The following is a 19,724-nucleotide window of genomic DNA, read 5'->3' on the forward strand; positions in this document are numbered from 1 at the left end:
CAGTGCTTTAATTTATGGCAAAAACTACTTGTTTTAGATGTACTGAAGAGATCACACAATTCTTAGATGCATCAGGATTCTCTCTTGGAAGATTATGTCTTGATGCAGTCAGTAATCTTATATTAATAAGCTTACGGCTGAACCACGTCGTGTTTACGTTCCGAGGCTACTTCTTGAGTTTTGGTGAGGATCGCTGAGCATGAGCAGAGATAATAAAAGTAAATTCATCCGTGTATTTTAATTATGAATCAAAATAAAAGTTCCAAGTTGTCACACAGTGAGAAAACATACATCACGTTTAGTTGCATCGAGCCATCCGAATCGAAATTGAATTGCGAGGTGCCTTGAGAGTCCCACAGCAACATAAAACATACACATTTGACATCTGACAACACTTTTGAGCAAGAAATATCTACTGCCTTTGGAGGAGACGTGGCAAGAAGAAGAAGAAGAGGGTATCTCTGGGGAAAGCCTGTTATTATGTGAAGTATTTGCTAAGCGTGCATGTACATTTTCAGATGAGACAGACATTCATGTGGTTGGCAGTGAATGTCAAATGTCAAAAGTCAAAATGAAAAGTAGTGATGAATCAAAGTAATAACCTCTAACAAAAATAGTTTATCTCACGATAGAAAGGGTTTTATCACTTATATCACCTGATGAGACCTCCTCTCTCATCAGGACAGCATGCATCTCAATCATTCCTACTGGTGATGAAGTGTGTTCGGTGAAATCACATAATACTCTGCATAGCTCTGCCCAATTTTGACCTGAGCAGAAGTCTTTTCAATCAGAATAACTGAAAACTCCTTTGAGGGTTTGCAGGGCCTTTAACATTTATGGTGGTAATATAATTTACTGTAGACGTACTTATCATGGAGGAATTCGGCTGTAACTGTAAACGATATTAAGCGTTTATTTCCAGAGATCAGGGTTTAGTTTAAATACATCATGTTTTAATGTTCCCACTGCAGAGATAATGCTCGTCAAACAATCAGTGCGACTAACTGGAATCTACCAGGGAGATGTGGCCGGTTCAGCTTCTCATTATTTAACATTTTGGCTGTGTTACAAGCCAAACTGCCAACAACTTGGTGCATTCCTTTTAAAAACTCACCATCTCCCACACACGCCCACACACACCAGCCGTAACATTAGCACTAAATATACCAATATAACCAGTGCCTGCAGTGCAGTCATGCACATTTGGCAAAGAGCGGGGCTTCCTTCTCCCACTCTACTGTACATATTGGCCTGAAGTAAACTCATGAGGGTGTGTGGGGTACTGTAGTTAAGTCACCAACGCAAATGAGTACAAACTGAGGAATTCAAACTCCTTAATGTCTAAAACTGAGTCCACATCTGAGCAGCTCTGAACAAGTTACTCGGACATATTTAAAGACAATCCAAATGTAGTTGCATTTTTTTGTTACTCAATGCAGCGCTGCAAAGGTTCCTTTAAACAACTCCAAGGGCATCGACATGTCATAACTTCTGGCTGCTGGTCCCATCCTCACAGTAAAGCCACACAGTTCACACACCCTCTGACTCTGAACAAAATCAGGTGATTACCGATTGTAGTCTTGCCAGCAGCAAATGTTAAGCCAGCTAAAGTCACACAACAGTTACCTACCTTGAGTTGCATTTGTTTTTATTAGACTGACTGCCTCCCAACCATAGACTGTATAATAAATAGTGGATGGAGCAACTATGACATCACCCATTGTTTTGTGGACTAACATGAAGCCTCAGGTTTAGCATTATTGCTATTTCTTCTTGGGTTTTTTGGAGCTAGAAGTGACCATATTTGAACAAGAGGGTGCAGTTGGGGAGGACATCCGGTTTGGATCTGACGAAGAAACCGCCTTGGCAGCGACTCGTCAATGACAAGGTGCAAGCATACCCTGGGTTGTCATCTGTTTTACTCTAAATGGGACCACGATTTACAAAATAAACAATATGCTGTTTTGAAAACACTTGAAACTATGGACTGAAAGCATAAATCCATTAGGAAACTGTTAACTGAGGTCATAAATCAAGTGAGAAGTAGGGTCATTTTCTCATAAGCGTTGTAGTGAAAAGCTGTGAACCCCCTATTGGTCACCCCGTGTTTATTTTTAGGGCCTATATCTGCTAATCTTCGGGTGAGTTGACAAGGGACAACCCAGTGAAATCAGTACTGCGCACACACACACACACACACACACACACACACACACATAAACATATTCACACACACAGCTGTGGCTTGTGTCCCCCCCTGCCATGACTTAATGCACCACCTGTTGTTGAACTGCAGGTTCTGTGAAACGCTCTGTTTTTCAAATATCTATCTATGCATCTATTGTATGTAGGCATCCTGTCTGTCCATCTTTGCTTTGCAGAGTTGGACAGACAGGTCCAGGCAGGTTATTAATGGCTGCTTCAACTTTAAACACACAGACAACAAAAGACTTCTGATCCTCTGCCCCCTCTGCTCTACACTCTGTTCACTCTCCTCCTCTCTCCAGTGTTAATAACATTGTTACTCTTTCATTATCCCCATTATTTCTCAGCTTGTCTTGTCCTTGACAAACTCCCAACCTGCCTCAACCTCAATTACTGCTATTTTCCTTTCTGGACCCTCCCGGTGTGTTTTCCTCACCACCTCGCCCTGCCCTCCATCGTCCTTCTACAATGCTGGACAGTGCTGATGAGGCGTAATTCGATTGAGAGGAGAAAGCTGGAGAGAGCAAGACACTGAGAAAGCAGAGGGTCGACACAGGACATGAAGAGACAGAGACAGTATTTGTCTCGCATAACGCAGCTGAACAGCATTATTCAAAGATTGTGTGACAGAGACATGATCTCATATTGTTTATGTATAGGAGTATCGAGCATAGAGTCTTCCTCTAAAGGAAAAGATTATGTCTTTTTGGATTTTGGATTATTAGCCAACACAAACCATTAATATTATCAGAAAATACTCCTCACAACAAAGTGAGTCTACTGCCTCAGGACCTTTTGTTTGACTGGCTGCAGCCTTGTACCAGCGAACGTGTCTCTGTCGTTCTATCTCTCATTCTTGCACCTACCATTAATTAATTCCTCTCTTGGCCTTGACTAGCATAAGGGATAAAAACAAAAGATAAGCGGATGACAAAAAGAAAATAGAAGGAGATGGGAGGAGACAAGGAGTCACACAAGCTGTCAGGGCCCTGACACGATAGAGATCGATTCGCGATAAAAGGAAGAGGCATGAGATGATACGGATGCATAGAAAGAGGAGCAAATTTGTTCTTTGATATGGAGAGAGGAAAGTGGAAGGGGTGGAGACAGGAAGGAGAGATAAGGAACGTAATTGACAGAGCTTAAGCAAAAGAGTTTACAGGAGAGATACTGCAAGAGAGAAAGTGAGGAGTAGAGTTTTTTTAGGGTAAAAGAGAGAGGGATGAATACATACAACTTTAGTAAGGTGTTCCCTCAGTGGGAATCAGAAACACAGAATCAGAAAGAAGTCAGATTATTTTTAAGAAAGGAGTGCAGAAATGTGTGTTAAAATTTAGGTTTGTGTGAGTTAAAAGGTGGTCATGTTAAAGCTGCATCAGTTTGTTTGACCACTCGGGGGCAGGACTCCACCACCAGCTAAAAATCTCTCAACAGTTGCCCGTTTACAGATCCAGCGACACATAGAAACATTATATTTTATTCATTTTTGTCTCCTTTTCGTCCTGCTTTGGTGTCCGCCAACTACTGAGGGAAATATCTGGCTCTCAAGCTGTTAAGTGCTCCACTAGTTAGTCACAAACTTTGTCTGCTCATATGTGCTGAGCAGGTAGTGTACAGATATACAGTTTATCAGAGACACGGGCTGCATAACGTGAAGACGATGGAATAAATAAAGGCAGATAAGAGTATAAAAAGGATCGAAACAAAAGAGGAAGAGGGTCAACATGGAGGAGATGTGGACTGAGGGCAGCCCGATGAAGTGATATTATTAATAGGCCTGTGTGTGATTTGTTATTGCTGCAGAGAAAGCGATCGCACTCCTGGGCTGACGATGTTTGTGTCATATCTTGACAGCCACTCTACCTTTCTCAAAATAGAGAGAATACTGAGAGGTGGGGATGTGGGGTAAGAGAGTCTGTGTTTGGAGGCAGCTATAAAAGTCTTATTGTGTCCTCCCTCCCAACTTCATCTTACCTCCATCTCCAACCCTGCTCTCTACTACATTCTCTTTCCATCACCTTTCCTCTTGCCCTCTGTCTCAGCTCAGGTGCACTCATCCACCCCTTCATTCAGGTAAGACAGACAAGAAACATGACATGTTGTAGCAGAGAATAGTTTTGGTCAGTGAGGCTATCGTGAACAGGAAAATCTAACTCAGTAATTGCTGGGTTTATCTCGAACAAGCAGATAGTCAGCAATTGAGTGAAATACCTTTGCTAGTTGCATGAATAATTAAGCCGCACGCAACATGATGATGAAATATTTTGTAGCTGTGGAGAGTACAGCAGGAGTGCTTTTGGATAAAACAGAGTCAGAGCTCTGCTAGAAACTGAGCTGACATCACAGATGTGAGTTTAACCAGGGTTATAAAAGAGCATGGTTTTAATTAAATGGAATATGGGGGAGTAATTTCAGTATATAACAAAGAAAATCAGCAAAAACAGGACAGAAGAGTGCCATGTTTATTGTGACAACTTCCAGTCAGTGTGAGAGTTTTAAGTGTGAGTTAAGTATTTGTCTGACACCAGTTTCCACCTCCCTGTGAGGCTGTCCAGCACAACTATACAGGTGGTGGGCTCAGATGAAGGCAGGTTTTTTTTTATAGTCTTCAACATTTGTGATTTTAGGCTGTTGTGTGTAAATCCGACAGACTAGAAAAGTTGCATAACAATGCGTCAAAACAGAGTAAATCTACAGAGTCGACTATCCAAGAAAACTCAGCATAAAACCCGCAATAACAATGATGAACCAAGTAAAAGTCCTTATCGTTAGCATCCACAACTTCAACACCATGTCAGAAGAACAATGCCATATTAACATCTACTGTAGAAAGCACCACTGCATGTCAGTCAGCTGTTTTCATTTTTTAATTAGCATTACCATTTAAAAAAGTGGTGGGGACATGTCCTTAGCGCCCCAGTGTAAACTGGCACCTGTACATTTTTGCTTTTTGACAACACCTGGCTCACGTCTCTATTATAAAGCAACTTTTAGTCCCTTAAAAAACAAGGTTCCCTTTAAGGGACACTTACTTTATTCTGGTCTGATGTTGATCACTTCTAACGTCCCCTGTGTGTTGCAAACTGCTGTTTCCTTTAATTGTTTTCGTCTTTGCAGTACTGTGTATCAAATTAAAGGTAATGTTGGAGCAAGCGTTGCTCTAATGGTTGTTTTCTTGGCTTGTGTCTCACCATAAACAGGTGTTTATGCACAGAGACACGGCACAGTAGCCGAGAAGTTGAGTGCTGTAATTAATAGTAATGCATGTTTTAGATGTTCTTCGTGGTTGTTACTATTTTAGCTGTGCCCATGTTACAAAGGGGGGCCCAGATGCTCAATGAGACTGCCTGTTTTAATAAATTATACTTTATAAATAATACACTTGCTGTGCCTCGACTCACTGCTGACTGTGTTGTCACCAGAATTTCAATCTTTAACTCGCAGAGATCTTTTGTGCTGTAGGCTGATGCAGTTTTCTGGAGTTCTCAACCAATGCTGGCCGGATCTTTCAATCATTTGCATGAAATTCTTATTATTTCTGCCTCTAGAACTAGAACTGAAGGCTTAACATGTTATTTCTTTTGCATTATTTATGACAAACTCAGAGCCAAGAACTGACATTCAATCTGCAGTGAAAGTCTGTCATTTGATGAATAGATGGTGCTAAAATTTGAGCTCAATAATCCATCACAGCGGTCATATTTGTTCACAGCAGGGCTGATAGCAGTCATTGTGTCTGTTTTGCAATTTTTCACATTTTAAGCTACCCTGAGGAGAAAGGGATGAGCTCAAGGACACTTTGGGCTCGTTCGCTGCAAACGGTGACAGAAGCTTCGGCCTTTTGATTACAAGACAGATTCTTTCACCACAGCTCTCGTCTGCACACCTCAATGTCAAGGCTGTTGAAAAAGAACCTGCAAACTTAAGTCAAACATTTGGTATGACTGAGACGCATATGATCTGATGTCGGATGACATTGGCAGGACATGAAGATCCAGAACAACTTGTCATACCAGAACTATCTGTCAAAGGCTTGTTGAGGATGGATAAAAGATGAAATCAGGTATCCAAACGACCTTTCAGACATCAACAAACCACTAGATGATAACCTGAGATATCTTTAACAGTGAGGATAACTAAACTACTCTGCTGAGGCTCTTTAAGTCTTATATCTTGAGAAAGGGACTAGGCTGCTGAAGACACAGATCTCTTATAGACACGAACACATTCATCAAACATCTGTCTTGACAGCTCAGCGTGTGTTCCCAGTGCTCCAAACAGGCAAACAAGGAGCCTGAGAGCCTTCAGCTCAGTTCTGACACCTATTGTCATCTACGAGGTACTGCAGTGCAACTGAGGCACACAATCCCATCCACCTTGGGGGAAACATGACATGACAGATACACTGCCATCTGTTTCAGCAAATATCAGCTTTATATTTATACTCTATGCCCAGTTTTCCTCTGTGAACACTGAAAAACAAATTTGTTTATTCATTCAACCTTATTTAAACCCCGATTTAGAATAGAGCCGAGTATAAATAGAGAAAAGATCCTTGACAGCAAGAAACACAAACAGGAGGCTTAGATAAAAATGGCTATAAAATAAGCCCAAACTAACAAAAAGCCCAAATTAGTAAAACAGTAAACAAAGCAATTAAATTTTAAACAAACAACAGCTGGAAGTGAAATAACATGAGATTAAAAATGGCAAAATGGCCAAAAACTGTATTTTCTTGCTTGTAAATTGGAAGCAAAGGCCAGTAACAGGCGAGCTAGTGGTGCAATCCTCGAGTCAGATGTGCAAGTGCTGGCATCTTTAACTGCGTGTCCATTGTGTGATGCAACGTGGCAAAAAGAAATGTGATTACAAATAGATATTGTTTTAGAGGAATAGAGTTGACATTAGTAAAGAAATGTATGATATGTGAGCTTGTGTGAGTCAAGTATGCGTGTTAGAGGTGAATGGTTGGATAATGTGGTTGTGTTTGTATGTGTGCAATTGGGGTATTATGTATTTGTCCCCTTAGTGTCCGCCAGACTGTATTCATGCCAACGTCTTAAATACTTAACTATGGCCTTGAAACATGTGTCTTGTTGTGCCAAGTTCCACTGTGGCCATCTTTTGAATGTCTAAATATAATTTTACCAAGCCCACTAGAGTGTGCATGTTTGTGTATATGCCATCTCCAACTAACAGACTATATTAATTTCCAATGAACCAGTCTTTAAGTATCTCTAGGTCAGACCTGTAGTTAATGGCCATCAAGTTCTCAGATCAGATCCACACTTAACAGTTTAAATTTGGCTTTTAGCTTTTGTACCAAACCCTCCACTGTTGTACTTCTGCTCTGGCTGTTGTCTGCTTTGAACAGCTTGAAATACTTTTCTTTCATTTCTAACTTTGCACCTTTCATGTCCTCTGTTTCTCCCTCTCTGGCCCTCTCTCCAGCTGACAAAATGTCGATGACAGATCTGTTGAAAGCTGAGGAGATCAAGAAAGCTCTTGATGCCTTTGCAGGTCCGTAACAGTCGCCCAGTCCATGTGGTATTCTCAGCAGAAACAGACATACAAAGTTCCAGAAGTTAGTTTTAGATACTGACAGATACAGTAAATGCACACACATTTTTTTATGTATATTGCTAACTGTCTGTGCTATTAATTTAAATCCACAGTTCTGTGATAGAATTCATTTTATCCTTTGAGGTTGATTTTCATTTTCAGAAGATTTCTGGCTAACATTAAGGTGAACATTAGCGTTGATTGATTGGTTCTGTCTTGCCTTTTGTAGCAGAAACATTCGACCCCAAAAAGTTCTTTGAGATGGTGGGAATGAAGGCCATGACAGCTGAAAACGTCAAGAAGGTCTTCAAGGTTCTGGATGTGGACGGTAGCGGCTTCATAGAGGAGGAAGAGCTCAAGTGAGGAACACACACAGACACAAAAACACACTAAAAAGGAGGCCGGGCCTGGATAACAGACTGCATACTGTAGGAAGCCCATGTCATGTGTTCATTAACTCATTAACACTGTCCTACAGTGATGCTTCTCTGCAACACCCTGTGCTTTTCTCAGGTATGTACTGAAGGGCTTTTCCCAGGAGGGCAGAGATCTGACTGACGATGAGACAAGAGCATTCCTCAAAGCCGCAGACAAAGATGGAGATGGCAAGATCGGCATTGACGGTAAGAGAACGGAGAAACATAATGAAGTTTATGATAAAGAAAAAAGAAAAGTAGGGGTGATGGAAGGTCTAGTCGGCACCAGAAAGTTTGTATTTTTTTATGAACAATGTATAAATCTGTTTTTATTACTTTTTGACTCTTTTGCCCCAAGCCATCTGTTTGTACTTTACGTACAAGTCTTTAAAAACAGATATCTAAATATCTGATTTCATTTTTTAAAACCCGGCTAAAGCAATTCTTTAACAGCTGGGAGTGAATAAATACATATCTGGCTGTTTAGATAGCAGCAGGGTGTGAATGCCGTATTGACTGAAAATAAAATGCTCACTGATGTGTTTTTAAAGTCCAGTGTGTTGGATTTAGAGGGACCTTTTGGCAGATAAGGAATATAATATTCATAATTATGTTTTCATTGGATGTGGTGACAACATATAGAGAATATAATATAAATCATTGCCAGCCTCGTCTTTAAGGTGTATGTCAGTAGAAGTCACCTGTGCAAATGTTTTCATTCTTTTTTTTCAGAGTTCGAGGTTTTGGTGCATGAGTAGGGGCCAGCTGAACAATCCCCTTCTTCTTCCTCCTCCTCTTCATCCCTGCATTCATATTTTGTAACTGCAACCTTCAAACTCCTCTCACCTTCCTGGGGACCCCACACATGGAGTCAGACGAGGCCTGCTCGCTACAAAACACTGCAGAAGCAGGCCAACAGGGAGTCAGCGTGAGGAGGAACATACAGGCATCAGTTTCATTTTTAATTTTTTCATTTTTTATATATATTTAATCGCACATGCTGTATGGGTTTCAGAATCATTCTAAATGATTTTAATGAAGATAGTTTGTGGTCTGAAAACAGGTGGTACTAGTGCTGTAGATGGTGTAGATGTTATGAAGACTTCTTAAATCTTTATTTCCTTCTTTTGTGTATTTCAGGTTGTGCATTTTGTCTGATTGATTTTACTTCTAGATGTTCACATATCAGTGCACTTTCCTCCCACTCCCCTTCCTCGTCCACCTTCCCTCACCTCACCTCATCTCCTCTATCTCCTCCTCCTCACTCCCTGCCTCTGATCAGATGATGTAGTAGATAAAATGATATATAAGACGAGCTGTGAAGAGAGAAAAGAAATGATAATAAAGAAAACTTGAGTAATAACTGTCTCTTTACTTATTTTACTCACAACGGACACAAAATATTAAACTCACAAAACAACAACGCACTAAACATTTCAAAACATGTCAATCACAGGAGGGTGAAGAGGATTACAAATTTACAAACACTAGTTGAGAACCTGTGGCTTTCAAGGAAAACTATCACTGTCATGTGAGAGATCCTATATTCCTCATGAACCAAAGACTCTAATTTGGGACACATTAGCTAATAAAATAAGCATAAGCTATCAACAGCTTAAAGGAATAGTCTGAAATTTTGAAAAATATGGTTGTCCATTTCGCTTAGTAGAAAGTGTGTATGCCAAATTTGTTGTTGGATTTAGCAGCCATGTAGCAAGGCTTAGCATAAAGCCTTGATAAAGAAGGAATCTTGCTGTTTTTAAAAAAAATGTGCTGGTAGGTGGATTTTGTTACCTCTTGGCTGACACAGGCTAACTGTTTACCCCTGTTTCCGGTCTTTATGCTAAGCTAACCCGCTGCAGATAGATATAAGAGTGCTATTGATCTTCTTATCCAACTCTTGGCAAGAAAGCAAATGAGTATATTTCCAAAAATGTGTAACTAATCCTTCAATATCTCTTCTATAAGAAACAAACAGGCCTATCTATAAAAACTCCAATACTGTACAAAGAGCTGATGAAATTGGTTTTGATATTAAATAATCTAGATGTACTACAATCTCATTTTTGCTTTTGTTAGAAGAAATACTTCACCTAATCTAACACTGTACAAAAAGCCCACCAAACCTTCCACTGTCCCTCCAGCTAAAAGCCATCACATTTCAGAGCTGTGATTACATTCTCCTGAAACAAAAATGTATATCCCGCCTCCACAACCTCATCCGGCAGATCTGGGTCAGAAACCCTGCCTGCATGACAAGGATGGATCAGAGGATCCGAGGAGAGGATCTGTCATTGGTTGTCGTGGGGCGAAGCTTTACGGTGGCGAATGGGTTTGTGCCTCTGAAACGAGAGGATGCCGAAAAATGTAACACAATACCTGACATGCTCAACCTCTGTCAACACATCTGTCATGAACAGATACACACAGGTGCACACACTCCAGGATGGGAAACTAACAGCAGACCCCAGCTGGAAGAAGGTAAATTTTGACTGTGGATAGTGAGCATGCTTCAGAGGTTTGACTATGGATTTTTGGTTTAAAAATTTGGGGTGGGAATTAGCAATCAACCTTGGTTTGTCTAGATAGATGATCCTCAAAGGAACAGTTCACCCCCAAAACCAAAAATACGTATTATTCCTCTTATCTGCAGTCCTATTTATCCCTCTAAAATTGTTTTGGTGTGAGCAACAGTTTTGTAGTTATCAGCCACGGGGATGTCTCGTCAATGAGTAGATGCACACTTCCTTCTATGCAGTGATACGGTTGCTGGGTGTAATTCAGTAGAAAGAAATACTGTAGCTCCAATGTGAAACTCCTCACAAAAGGCCTGTGGATTATCTTGAGTAAGCAGGACATGATTTCTGGAGCACCACGAGCAATTAGCCAGGCAGACATCTCTACAGCCGATATCTCAAAAAATCAGCAACTCACACTAAAAATACAGATGGATAAACAGCACATAAACAGAATTTATGATTTGGGGTGTGTCCCTTTAGAAATGTCAAAAATGTACTGGAATTCATCAAGGAATATAAACCTATTTTCTATCAACCCATACACACTAAGAAAATTACCTGGGAAACAGTGGATTTTCAGGTGGCCCATGGGGTGATAATGCCTAAGAAAAGAAGATATGCCAGTGTGAACAACCAAAACAAGTGAAGTTGGATTACATTATATGGAACAGATCCAGAAAATTATTTCCAGAATTAAACCTCTGGTACCTGGACATCAGATGCTGATTCACCCTTCCTGTCAGGGAGGGGAGAGATTGGTCGAAAATCTACAGAGCCCCTTCTAAGATTCTGATTTGAGGGAGGAGGAGGCGGTGGGGGAGGAGGTGGAGGCTGGTGTTCATTGTAGCTCTTTGTCTGACCGGGCTTTGACTCCACGACCGGCTCCAGCTTCTTCTCAGGGAGAGGAGAGACCGGTCGGAAGTCTACAGAGGCTCTGCGGTTGGGTGTGGCTGGTGGTGGGACATCTCCATAGCTCTTGTTCTCTGATGGGTCGGTGTCAGTGGGGTCCAGCAGATTGTTCATACTGTGGCTTCTTAGGGAACCACCACTGGGAGGGGTCACATATAGGATCTTTAAGTGATTCATACTAAGTTACCTGGTACATTTTGGTGAATAAATAGAAAATAAAGTCCTCCTAGAAACAGCAGTAAATATGCATTTTAGGCGTTAATACAATCATTCTGTGCAACAAAAGAGTGCTCAAAAAATGTAATACATTTGGTCTCTTGCTTGAATAAAAATTTAGCATGTCTTATGCTGACCAATATATAGAAGTAGGTCTACTTTTTCAGGTGAGGAGCTCTTTAACTCCTGGGGTCAACCTGTCCCTACCTTGTTGCTAAAGTGTTGGAGAAATCCTCGATTGGGGCCACATACGCAGCAGGGAACCAGCCCTGACTGAAAGAGAAAACATGACATGTTCTCATGACAAACGGCAATATTGTTAACATTTCCACAACATCTTTTTTCACATTTCTAATACAATAATAACTTTTTCTCATCTCCGTTGTGGTTTCACTGTCAACTGTACAAGGAGGAGGGAGAGGGCTACAAGGCAACAGTTATGCCAGAGATTTATCAATTGCATTTCCTTCTGGCTACTGACAGTCATAAAAAGCATTTAGATCGATTAATTATCAAGTAAAAATGCTTAAAAGCAAATCCTCCTCCTATCCCAGCCACCCACCGCAGGCTGCTGTCAGTGCGTCCATACAGCCAGCCGTTGCGTGGCTCCTGGACCAGTACGGTGACAGTCTCTCCCCTGTTGAAAGGCAGAAGCTTTGGGTTGGATGAGGAGGGGTGAGACACCAGGGCTCTCATGGCTCTCCCTCCACCCAGACCCAGAGATTCCCCCACGGAGCTGGAGCGAGAACGGCTGGGGATGGGAGACGGTGCTGGACGGAGGAGAACAGACAGCACAAAGCATATGTTAGTTTACACAATGCAAATGTACTGAGCAGTATCTATTTTTATGGAATGTTGCTGAGGAAAATACTGCTGATGTTGTTTGGCTTCACTGGTTATCAGATCGTAATCACATTCAAGTACAGTCATCCTCTCACCTCTAGAGGGCACTCTGCCCAGCGCCTGCTGCTCCCTCCTGGCCCAGGACATATCTTCATCTCTGGCTACAGTCTGCAGCAGGGAGCTCACTGAACCTCGCAGCTGATCAGGAACAACACACGCAGGTAAACTGACTGCTGTTCCCGCTCAAATTCTATTTATTTGTCATTGTATCTAAGCTTAAGTTCTGTGCAGCTGATAGACCATATACAAACGTGTGAAAAGTATATCTAATGTCATGCAAACATCTCTCAATACGGTGCAATTCAACACCACTACAACATCAATAATAAATATATGGGTAAATTAATACCTGTCTAACAGTGTCAGTGAAAACTAAGCATTATTATCTTAGTAAAATAAAGAATTTATGTCTGAGCTGTAGCATTTGATTACATCCAATATCCATCAGGGTTCTTCCTACTAAAAGTTAATAAAGCAGTATACTGATAAAACAAGGGCTCAAGGCCCCTATTAGATAATTTATGGTAGTTTCAGCACAACACAAGATGTGCTGATCGACTGAGTATAATCTTCATGTGGATCAAGATAATTGACAAAACGACGTGATGCGTCTGTACCTGCGCCTCTTGGTCCACATGAGTGGGAGTACGAGGTCTGGACCCTCTGGTGTCGTTCACTTTCTCCTTCCATCCATCTGCCTTTTGCTGAAGAGATGCACCCGTCTGAGAACAGAAGGAGACACCAGCGCCTCATTAAATCTCAAGCTGATCAGGCAGCAACACAAATGAACAGTGAATAAGACAGTGGACGCTGAGACATGAATTTCATAAAGCAACCAACTTGCTACCATGTTGATAATAAAATGTCTTGGCCATGGTGGTTCAAAGAAAACATGTAAATGTTGCTGAGACGATGATGATGACATGGGTTAATTTGGCATCAGCTACACACACCTTCACCTGGGTTTTTTTTAACTTCATTTATGCAGTGGTGTTTCACTGAGAGCACCGCTCCCTTTTTTATGAATGCCTTGATCACATTCACACAATTACACACATTCATACCTGGAAGCTGCTCAGCAACCACGATCTGATCTGCTGTCTCTGTCTGCTGAGCAGTGACAAGGGCCTTTCTCAAGGGCACAACAGAGGTGGTAATGAGGGAGGGGTAAGTGCTGCCTTTCAATTTCCCCACCCAGATTTATCATTAAAGTCTGACACTCTCATCACTTTTTATAATTCTATTTGTCCATCAGCTCTAATTGACTCAATAATACCTTGCAACACCTAAATCTGAGTAATTTCATTTTCCTCTGATGTATACAACAAGGAATGTCCATCAACCAGTAGGTAGACGTTTTTAGTGGACCGTCATGTAGATTTTTCTCATTAGTTAGCAATTTTGTGGAATTGTTTGCTTACTTACTACTGAGCCAACTTCATAAAAACAAAAAGCTGGGGTCAAGCCCAAAGTTAGCTCACGCACGTGTTTATACCTTGTTTATAAGGAAGAGCAGTGACTGAGTGAGGCCACAGTGCTTCTCTGCTAAGAAGCGATACCTCCTCTCCTCCTCCTTCAGAATCTCCTGCTGACTTTGCCTCAGGTACAACATGTACTCACTGTTCTCCTGAAAACACAAACACATATGAGAAATGACACATGGTACAGATGTGTTACTGCTGGACCGTGTGAGTGCAGAGATGTACATTGTGTACAGTATATCTCAGTGTGTGTGAACCAGTGCAGTGTTTATGTGTTTGTGTAACTACCAGAGAGTCTCTGTAGGCTCCTCGTCTGAGCTGTTTCTCCAAAGATTCTGCCTGGTTTCTCACCTCCAGCTCGTACACTCTGCGACTCCCCTGTGGCACAGGAAACCGTTTGATTTAAGAAGCTCTGATGTGATTATCAAATGTTTTCCTGAATTTCTTCACAAACAGACATTTTCTACAAAGATCTAAACAGTTCACTCTCAACTGAATCTGGCCTTACAGTGTAGTTCTCTTGTCTTATATTGGAGGACATGTAAAAATAGTTTTTGTCATACTACTGTAATGAAGTAAAATTTCAGGAGAGATCATTCAGAAAACTGCACACATCAGTAGCTTGAACCACAAAGCATGAAATAACAGGAAAGTCCTGAAACTCAAATAGTAACTGCACTAAACATTTATTTATTTAAAAATATACTGATAAATATTTTACTTTTCTTAACTTTATTGTCATAATCATTACACGCAGAACATCCACGGAGTATATTTAATATAACAGCAGCCTAATCGTTACAGTGAAACATATTCTGAATCTAAATAGCTCAGTAAGCTCTTCAAAATTCTCCTCAACTCCACTCGTCCTCAGAAGGGTACAAATGAAAAAATATATACTTTTCCCTTTCGTGAACTCACATCAATGTACTCCTCATCCAACTTGACATTCTTCTCCATGGCTTGCAACACCTCTATCTGGAACCATCGAAACTGTAGCGGGAAGAAAAACACGTGTCCCTGCGGTGTAGCCAAGTCATTACGGAAACCTTCCCTTTGTACAAACACAATTTTTCATTATCAGGTTGTTTCGCTTGACTGCATCTATATGTAAATGTGCCCCGTCCTCGGACCAACTATTTTATCAGAGGCCACCTTTTTCTTATTCACATCACTGAAAGCAACTGCAATCAGGCCCAAGGGTTTGAGTAGCACCATGAATTTTTCAACAAGCAGCAAAATGGAAGCAAATGTCTCCCAAAAGCTTTCTGCAGAGCTCAGCTTTAGTCATTTAATTTGTACTGAGTCAAAAGATCAGAATCCTTCACAGATTTCTTAATTAAGGACCCAAAAGTCTCTTTCCAAATATGAAATATTGAATAACCTGCTTTTTTCTATGGCTGTGCAATTTAGCATACTCAGGACAACAATGTCTATGATGTGTCAATGCTATCCTGGTTTCCTGGTGAGGTTACTTGGGGAAATGTGTACGGACAGGCAGCACTTTCAAATCTAAGAAGCGTTACAAATAACTCTAAGACACGTGAGTCGCGGCAATAATTTGCGCAAAGTATCGGAGCTTGGAATAAGGTGGATAAGATTATGTTAAAAGTCAACTGGGTTTAATGAAATAGCAAGACACACCTGTCGCATGGGAAATAATTTATTGTGGTTCATATTTGTTCAATATTTGTCTATTTTAAGATTTAACCAGCACTTCTGATCCTGTGTTTTTGATTAGATAACATGAGTATTGACTGAATACAACTACTGACCACTCCTTCCATCTCTGCAGTGAGTCTCCTCTGTGTTTCTGATATCTGGATCAGGACATCCCCTGTTGAAAACAAAAGGACTTGGGTAGATCAACACACATATCAAATATCTGCAGTCAGAATTTAAAACATTGAAAAAAGTCTACAATGCTTGGAACTATTTTTAAATGTTACATAGTATTATAGTGTCATATTGTTGTTATATTATGTATTCAATTAAATTCAATGTATATTGTACGCACCTGCAACAAAACGTTTTTCATTAAATGTTTAATTCTATTATTTTGTGTGATCTTACGTCCATTACAAAAGAGAGGCACGATATTTTATCAGGAATTTCAGTAATTTGATATATGAATTTAACACATTTCAACACAACTCAAGTCATCTACATTTCGATCAAGCCAGCTGGACTGGTGGAAAGTTAGCCAAGCCCTTTATATTATCAGTGCCTCTGGACTTGTCTATTGTCATGGATTGTGGTTGAGCTAATGAATTGAGTGCAGCTGAAAGACTGTCCCCATCTATAATTTAGAGGCTGTCACTCAATAGGCTCCCTGGTCACGCTGTGGCTCCCTGACCTTCTCAATAAGCCAAACTAGCGGAGCCACGTGCGTATTTGTGTGCTAGCGCTGATGTGTGAGCCCACACACTCTCATTAGGGATGCGTTAGCATAATGCTAATTACCGTTAACAATGCTATCACACGTCCCCAGGGTCAGAGTGAAAGTGAAGCTTGTGGAAAATATGCACTCATGCATGCACTCAACAGTCTGCGCACAGGCACACACAAATACACAACCACGAGCACACACAGAGATATTTATAAGAGAGGACGAGGTGTAATGTAAGGGTGTAATCATAAGGTTACTGAGTGAGCGTGTGGTATTTTACAATCTGAAATGCAACAGTATGACCAGGCTTGACATTAGCTCAATAGAGCACTTGGCCATCTCTAGAGGACAATTCTGTTGAATTAATGTTATAAATTATGGCCAAAACCTGTAATAGAAAGACTCAGTAATCAGTCGCACATACAACCACACACACACACTTACCAAGAGAGCGGGATGAGAGCGTGTGAATGGCCTGGTCACCCATCTTAGCCACAGCGCTGAAGTAGGCCTCACTGCAAACAGCTAAGGCTGTAGGCACGCACACACAAAAATACACAATAAACTAAAAGCTTCTCAAATCTTATAAACTGATAAGCTTTGGAGAAGCATAACAGACAGTTTAACTACTCCTAATTGGGTCAATCATTTCTGCCTCTATTCATTATAAACACAAGCCTCGCAGTGCTGACATGTGATATGTGATTTTGGTCGAGGAATAGCCCCATGCCAGTGGGTATAGTTTTACCACGCTGCCTTGTTGGCCTGTGACTGACGGCCTGTTCTTGTTTTATCAGGCAGAGAGGTGCATTAATGATACATGCTGTTCACCCAATTACCAGCGTAACACACGATAAAGATTGGGGATACGTAGGCAGGAAGGATTAGTGAGGCAAAGACTGGGAGATCCGAAAAAAAATTCTGTTCAAGCTTTGATGCCTCATGTCTGAAGAAAACATGAGGCATCAGTACTGAAATATAAACTTAATTTTACATATTTTATTTGTACATGAAGAGGAATATAGTTAATTTTGTCTTACTACTCAACATGTCACTTTACTGTGCGACTCTAATGCCCAATACAAGCCCAGTCACTGGACTAGCTGGTGCAGTTAAAAACGGCTTAAAACCCAGATAAAAACTTTCAGTGCAACAAGTAAGAACTGCAACAGATTTACACATATTGTGACAGCAGGTTTGTGATCTTCCTCTACTTCTGCAACTAAAACAACACAATCCTTACAGCACCTACAGTATTAGGCCCTCTAATTAACATTTGATTGTATATTACAGCGTGTAGTTTTTATTTCTAGCTCCTCTCACAGGAGATTACACGACACCATTCACATATTTATATGTGTAAACTGACAATCAAAATAACAATGACAAAATCTACCCACCAGTCAGTCACATGGTCACTCACCTTGGAAAGCTTTGACATAGCTGTTTCCTAAAGCGACGAGCTTCTGCAGGCCAGGATTGAAGTGCTCCATCAGGTTCTACAGTAACACACACACACACACACACACACACACACACACACACACACACAAATAAAGTGATAAACATGCAAACCAACACATCACTGAAAACAGTTGAACAACAGTTCCTTCAGTTTGAAATACTACATTACAGCCAATGTGTCCACACCACGACCAGAATCCAAATGTAGGGAACAAGAAGACAATATAAACTCACCACATAGACAGATAAAGTTGATCTGTGCAGCTGGTCACTGGTGGCTCCGGACATAGTGACCAATTTCAAACAGAATATGAACCTCAAAAAACAAGAAAGCCTCAAAACAAAGATCGTCAGAGACAGAACAAACTTCTGTAAAGAGTCTGTATTCCCATTCAGACTTCTGAAGACGTTTCCTCGGGCGTTTCTCGATCTTTGGATATCAGCGTCTTCAGGCAGTGAAAGTCACTTCACTGCTGTCCTTCTGGTCCTGCTGTTGTCCCAAAGACCGATAACACCTGTCTGACAGAACGATAGTGCTTTCCTCCCTCTCTCCCTTCTTCTGTCATTCGTTAGTGAGCTCTTTTACCTGCTTGTCATCAACAGTTTTCGTGGAAAGAACGAGCAAGCCAGCGAGGGGAAGAGAAAAGGGAGTAGGTGCCATCGATATGACCGGGCCAGGTAAATTATTGATTGAAACTCTGGAAGGAAAGGAGAAGTAGGACAAGCAGCTGCCTAACTAGCTGTGACGTAGACTCACACCTACGGGGGGGACCTCAGCTTTGGTCAAACAAACTACTGCCTTAGAAAATGTACATATTATTTACTCATATACAGTTAGATCCAAATACATTAATCCAGAACCTATGAGAAACACTTGCTTTTGAACATTTCAAACATGATGAGAACATTTCCCCAAGTCAGTATACGTCTGCTTCATAGGACTCATCTATGAAGTATCTTTGAGATATCCACTGGAAACCTTGTACACAGCAAGTACATGAAAATAATATAGGATCACCTTCTCTGCCCATCATCATTAAAGTTAAATTAATTAAATTAAAATATTTTTCATTATTGCTCATGTAGCAGAAATCCTAACAGATAATCATCATTTAAGTAATAAAATTCTAACTAATATTGCCAGTATCAGATATCGATTGAGTTCTAATTATTATAAAAATAATAAAGTTTATCTGTAAAACTTATTTTATTGTCAACAAACAACATTTTTCAATTTGCTTTTAACAGTCAGTTTATGTTTATGTTTCAGTGTGATGACAATAGCCATGTTATTTAAATATATCAAAGGAACAAAGTGCAAAAGGTATTTCAAATATGGTGAAAATAATTTGGAAATACAATCAGGAAAATGTCCAGTAGATAGTAAATAGTTGTTCATAGTAGAGATATTTTCATTGGAAAGAATCTACTATATAGCATCTGACATTATCTTTAAGTTACCTTTAAAACAGCTTGATTCAGATCTAGACAGTCAGTGTTAGTGTTAAAAATTATTATTGTCAAGGGACGACAAAAAAAAGCAACAAAACTAAAATGTAATTGTTTGTTACAAGACAAAATAACCTGCATCTCACATGTAGTCACAAATCCCCTCCCTCACTACACACAGACACTTAACAGACAGCCTTCCCAGTAA

The 19,724-nt window shown here is 40.5% G+C and overlaps 2 protein-coding genes across 2 annotated transcripts; one reads left to right on the top strand and one right to left on the bottom strand.

Annotated features, from left to right (window-relative positions):
• The first annotated feature begins 7,667 nt into the window (after positions 1-7,667).
• Positions 7,668-8,944, top strand: pvalb7 (parvalbumin 7). The gene is made up of 4 exons (XM_073466727.1): positions 7,668-7,728; positions 8,000-8,129; positions 8,284-8,393; positions 8,919-8,944. The coding sequence occupies exons 1-4, from the start codon at positions 7,668-7,670 to the stop codon at positions 8,942-8,944; spliced, it is 327 nt and encodes a 108-aa protein (XP_073322828.1).
• Positions 8,945-10,452: 1,508 nt separating this feature from the next.
• baiap2l2b (BAR/IMD domain containing adaptor protein 2 like 2b) lies at positions 10,453-18,355 on the bottom strand. Its single transcript, XM_073476358.1, has 14 exons — positions 18,302-18,355; positions 18,027-18,102; positions 17,048-17,134; positions 15,990-16,051; positions 15,136-15,207; positions 14,503-14,592; positions 14,229-14,360; positions 13,351-13,455; positions 12,769-12,871; positions 12,393-12,600; positions 12,038-12,103; positions 11,414-11,753; positions 11,264-11,307; positions 10,453-10,528 (listed from the first exon to the last, which is right to left on the bottom strand). Exons 1-14 carry the CDS (start codon positions 18,353-18,355, stop codon positions 10,453-10,455), a joined length of 1,515 nt encoding a protein of 504 aa, XP_073332459.1.
• Positions 18,356-19,724: the final 1,369 nt, after the last annotated feature.

Source organism: Pagrus major, chromosome 1 (assembly GCF_040436345.1).
Source record: "Pagrus major chromosome 1, Pma_NU_1.0".
Classification (NCBI taxonomy): domain Eukaryota; kingdom Metazoa; phylum Chordata; class Actinopteri; order Spariformes; family Sparidae; genus Pagrus; species Pagrus major.